Genomic DNA, 6,000 nt, shown 5'->3' with positions numbered 1-6,000 from the left:
CAGCCTACAATCCCATCAAAGAATTGGGAAGAGAGGTACAGGAGCAAGAAAGAGGCAGCTCCCTAGATTGCTCCCCACTCTGTAAGGATCCTGGAGCGCAGCTTTGGCAAACAGCATGTTGTTACAAATTGAGACAGATGGAAATGTGCTTCCTTGTCAAAGCTGTTATTCCCCAAGAGCAAAGAAATTTTGTTGTCTTAAATGTGCTGTGAGTAACAGACAGAGAAAAGTCCAGAAATAGAACAAAACTAGTAATATAAAACTAGTTTTGGAAGATGAAATTAAAGCTGTCTTTTGCACAGAAATGTGTGTGTTTTTCTTAAGAGACAAAACCCCCTTTTTCTTTAGTTCCAACGGTATGAGTTACAACAAGTGTTGCACACATTGTTTTACTGAAGACCTAACCTATTAGAAATAAATTGCTAATGTTGGTCATACAGTATTATCAACAGGATAATTTCTGTGATCGAGTCATTTACAAATTCTGGTCTGTACAAAATATTGCATAATATGGGATCCCAAGTTTTTAAAGAACCTTTGAATTCAAACTACAGCACAACCCATTCATGAAAGGTTTTTAAAAATTTTAGATACTAACAATAATCTGAATTTAGCTTCGAAAAAAACACAGGATTTTCTGTATAAGAGTGATTCAAGGTTAATTTAATAATGAGCTACATCATTTATTTTAAAGTCCATTTCACAATAAAGCTCAAGACAAAAATCAACTTCCAATTTCACCAGCAGTATGCTTTTCTAATACTGCTCATTTCTTTCCAAAACAAACCCACTTTAGTACCATTCCTTTGTCTACTGAATATTGACCAGAAAATAAATGCTAATAGCATCTTTTGCATTAAGGAAGAGGATGATAAGCAAACAGAAAGATGTTTTGCCCTGTAGGTGCCAAGATTACAAAACAACTCCAAAACTAACAACTCCATATTTTAAAAATGTCAATTTACTTTCCCCAAATTCTTTCAGTCTTCAACATCCATTAGGAAGGAAAAAACAAAAAGGAGAAAAAATAAGGTAATTAACAAAAAACTGTGATTATTCCATTTTTCCATTTGTTTTTGCACAGAAAGCCAAACACATCCACTTCAGACAAGTTATAGCATCAGCAGCGTCCATTATCTCACAGAAACCACATTCAAGTACAACTGGAAAAAGCTTCAAAATGGTTGCAATATGCATCAAAATAATTCTTTTAATCTTTTAGGTTTTGTATTCTGAGTCTTTAGAAATTGTGATTTTTTTATGAGGTTTGGTAGCCTCGTCCATCAGTTCCTTCAGCTGCCCAATCTGCTCATCACGGAAGTCATTAAGTTTTTCTTCTGTGAGCTGAATTCCATATACAGCCTTTTCTCTCAAGTTTTGTTTGTCCTCAATTTGTTGCTGGATCAGTGCTGCATAGTTCTAATGAGAAAGAAATATAAAGGTCACAAAACTGAAAAAAGCAATATTCAGGTCAACTTTTTTTAATAGAATTATATGTTAATAACATACTCTTACACAATCACCTACAACAGTCTATTAACTGACAACAGGTGACTAAAAAAATTAGCACTTTTTATAAGAAAGATAACTTATTCAAGCATTTCTAATATCTACAATAATTTTATATAGCTAGTTTAAAATTCATATATTTACAGATTAATGCCCTATCATATACTACTATTGAAAACAAAACAAAATTTAATTCTAGATATAATATACATATTAAAATAATCTTTCCTATACAGCAGGATATCAACAGGATACACTTAGTAAACTGATACATCAAGGAAAGCATCAGTCCCAATTTTGCTAAAAGATACCTTGGCACTGCCAATTGGTTTAACTGAATTGTTAAACCAATTACCAGCAAAGTAACCCAAGCCACTACTTCAACTGTATGTCTAATAATTCCAGAGAAGTGGGCAAGAAGAAATAAAGATATTCATGAGCCTGTGATAAATTTCAAACTGACACCATTTACTAACGTAAATACATTAGATTGTTAATGGACCGTGTCAAGCCTCACTGAAGTCAGCAGGATCTTACCAGCCCTGTTGCAAAGCTCAACTCATGGCTATTTAAAGAAAACAGACAACTAAAACAAACTGGGGCAAACAAAAGTAAATTATTATTTGTACAGACTCTGAATCAAACTGATTCTTCAAGGTTCTTCCCAACATCACCTCTCCTGCTTTTAAATGAAACAGGCATTCAGAAACAGTGACACCACGGTTAATTCCCATGGTAAACCTACACCTCAGTGGTATTACCTCATGGTAGAGCTGCTGTAGGGTTTAAAAGAAACTAAATAGGTTTTTTTCCCAATGATTGAACAATCACATTGTAATAAGATAAAAAATTGTAATGGGTTAATTCTTCAACTTTGCAATTTACAGAATTTCTTATCAAGGCAGATGGAGAAATGTGATCTCTCAAGCTACCCAGCAGACCAGTAACACACTGACAGTTACACATCAACCACTCCACCTCATTCTACTTTATTCTATCTTTGTATTTCTGCACAGAACAATCCAGTCTGTAATAACTCCGGACTAGGAAAAAAAAACAACCAAAAACACACCAACAAAAACTAACAAACCCACATGAAAAAATACCAGAACAACAACAAAAAAACCCACACAAACAAACAAACAACAAAGCCCACACCACTTTCATTATACCAAACAACATCATTCACATCATATAATTCAGAAACAATACTGAAAGCAAGCAATGTAAAACTCTTCACATCGTATCAAGAGATCTGACTGAACACACAAACCCCTCCATGCAGTGTCCCACCACCACAGAGGGAGGAAAGTCCTCCTCACTGCCAATAACAACCACCTGGGAGCAGCCTGCAGCTATTACTGCAGGCATGACCTCTGGTACCTAGAAATAACTCAAGTCTATTTAAGAAACAGTTACAATTTTACAAACTGTTTTGTTTTCCAAAAATATAAAATTAATTCCTGACAAATCATCTGCAATTTTTTTTAATCTAATAAATTTTTTTAATCTAACAATTTTTAACCACAGCACCTCATCTCACAGTGCACCAGCATTTCCAAACCCAGATCCTGGAAGTGGTGTTCCCCAACAAAGCTGCAACACCCACTCCCACAGGTGCCCTGCACCCAGACCCAGGGTCATGACTGCACATGCCCTGTTCCTCACACCAGGTGTTCTGCTTCACAGCACTCCAGTGGGCTCCCATCTGGACATCACCACTGGCTCTTTTCCCCCACTCATTTTCTAGCTGAACAAATGTTTTGTACATGCCAGAAAGCCTCAGTGGTTGCAGTTTCACATCAATCTGCAATGTGAACAGAAATTCAATACTGGACAGTGGAAACACGCTGGGCTCTGGTTGACTCCTGACAAAAAATGGAACTTTCTCACCTCATTTTACCAAATGTCAGTGATGCATCAAATAAAATATGCTTCAGCCTTTATAAAAGTGTTGAAAATAAGATGAACTATATGGCATATCTCATTTTTTCTGCCGGTGTTACCAGATGAGGGACAAAGCCTGGAATATTTAACTGTTTAATACATTACTGTTCCCTCAGAAATTAATACTATTATTATGTGATCAGTGATTTGTGGAGAGGTACTGCATGATTTGATGGTACATAATGATTTAGGATTCAGCTTCTATCTAGAAAATGTGCCATTTTCCTAACAGCAAATGAACTTAATGTGCTGAACTCCAAGGTTTTGTAACAGGTTTAAAAGCATAATGAAAAAATAAAAAGGGGAGAAGCTAACATTTGCTCTTTCAATAATATAACTTTCATCATAAAATACAATGATCACAGTCCCTCTCAGGTAATAAGGAGCAGTATGGTCATGTAAGGTCTAGTTTTCATCAGAACTTAATAAATACAGAATTTAACTATTTTCCACCAGCAGAGCTGAAACCAACTCTTGCTTAGGTTGCTCAAACAAGGAAAATTACTTCACTTCTGCCTTTTATTTGACATTATATTTAACTGCATCTTTCAAATATAACAAAACTCCTATGTCGTCAATCATGAAACAAATCCTTAGCAGATTTTTCAAGGGCATCTTATTTCAATTATGGATCATACTGTGGTCACAAAAACAGAGACAGAAGACACAAAATGGAACACAAGTAATCCTGCACCCTCACAGAGCCAGGCTCAACATACACAAGGATGGCAGAGGGACACAAGAGCTCTCCTCCCTGGTGGCTTTTTAGGTTGGTTAGTTGTTTCTTTGGAAGGAGCTCTTACTACAATGATCCTCTGCCTGCACCAGCTGTAAACTTTCTGGGCTTTTACATGGCAAAAGCAAGCAAAACCCAAACCACTTGCTGAATAGCAAAAGCCTTTCCCCTTGTACATGACCGCCACCAGAAACAGAGGGTCAGAATCAAGTTCAAGCTACAACCACCTCTCCTACCATTTACCATCAGAAGATGGCTGATTTATTCCATATTAAATCCCAGCCTGCTGCCCATCCATATCACAGACACCCTCCTCACCTTCAAGGAGGCCCAAGGTAACAGCCCAAGGTGCAGACTGGCCATGTCACAGCACTGCCATCAGCGTGTGCAACCACAGGGACACCCCAAAAGCCTCTGTATGGGCAGCGTGCAGGCAGATGCCTCCCCTGGAAGGTTGGTGCACTCCTCACGCACAGGTCACGGCTCTGCCTCAGATCACTGGCATCCACAGCATGCATGCTGAACCCAAGCATCGGGCTCTCTTAAATCCTCTATGAGTAAATGCTTGAACCTCTAAATTATTTATACAAAAAAACAGAAGGTCAGTGTTTGCTATAATCAATAATCTTAGGGGTTTTTTGTTTAAACTCACTAATTGAAGCAAATACAGAGTTCCCCTCTGCTCTCTGACTCACAGGCATTCACAGAATGCACAAATTCATTAAAGGGCAAGGGGATGGCTGACATTTGTGGTTTAAAATACCACACACTACAGAAAGAGCATCAGCCTTCTTGTTTTCCAAGTTGAGAAAGGATTAAATAGAAAAAAAAAAGCAAAAATCACACAACCAAAAGCCCCACTTCTGTGACTGCCAGATATACAAACTCCTACCAGATCTAGTCCACAATGACACACATTTATCTCGCATGCTAATACAAAGTGCTGATAAACATTTATTATTTAATCATAAAACCAAATTATTAAGAGCCCATTTTTTCATTTTCACTGAAAAGAACAACAATCATAATTTTTATTTTCTCTGGCATCCTCCTAAATATGTTCAATGCTGCATTTTAGACAACTGCTCCAAAAATCTCAATAAGATATGTCTGTTCACAGTAACCACCTGTACAATTCACTTTCTAGTCAGATTTTCTCTTTTAAAAAGGTCTAAAATTTTTCTCCTTTAAGCAGTTGAAGTATAAAGCTGAAGTATTCATCCATTCCAAAAGACTATCTCCACTTGCAGCCAAATTAATGACAGCACTGATAACAAACATTACTGTGGCCAGATCAGAAAATGCTACTCTGAGATGTGTTCAACAAGGCACGGTCAGGCACTGGAAAAATGCTATCAATTTATTTAAATTTATTTTATTCAGGGTAACATAAAAAAAAAAGAGCATGGCCTGAAAAGCCACTGTCATCACTCCCTGGAAGTTAATTTCAAATTGCAGCATTTCAAGTGTTTCTGCAGCTACTCAGAGCAAAATCAAACACATGCTGCAAAGGGTGGCAGCATGAAAACACAGCTGTGAATGAACAGCACAGCAAGGAGCACCTTGTTCTTACTGTTGTGCAGAGATATGTTGAATTAATAATTTCATATTCATTCAGATAGAATTCTGCAAATTATTTACTATATTTTTTACTGCAAAGCTGTTTTGATGATAAACTGAGATCAGAAAAAGATACAGTATTACAGAAGGGGTTTTTAAATGGGTGCTACACCCCATGAAAATCCAGAATATCTTCTTCACACATTTTACTTGAAGCTCTAAGTATAGTTAGAAATGCAGTAATAAAC

General features: G+C 36.9%; 1 protein-coding gene across 1 annotated transcript in view; it reads right to left on the bottom strand.

The window, feature by feature from the left end:
* Positions 1-642: 642 nt before the first annotated feature.
* The window catches only part of SDHAF3 (succinate dehydrogenase complex assembly factor 3), a 29,135-nt gene continuing 23,777 nt past the window's right edge, over positions 643-6,000 (bottom strand). Inside the window, exon 2 of the mRNA XM_058041432.1 lies at positions 643-1,419. Coding sequence (XP_057897415.1) covers positions 1,219-1,419 — 201 coding nt within the window. The 3' untranslated portion in view covers positions 643-1,218. The remainder of the gene's footprint in view (positions 1,420-6,000) is intronic.

Source organism: Melospiza georgiana, chromosome 1 (assembly GCF_028018845.1).
Source record: "Melospiza georgiana isolate bMelGeo1 chromosome 1, bMelGeo1.pri, whole genome shotgun sequence".
In the NCBI taxonomy this organism is placed as follows: domain Eukaryota; kingdom Metazoa; phylum Chordata; class Aves; order Passeriformes; family Passerellidae; genus Melospiza; species Melospiza georgiana.
This window is presented reverse-complemented; position numbering and strand designations above follow the sequence as displayed.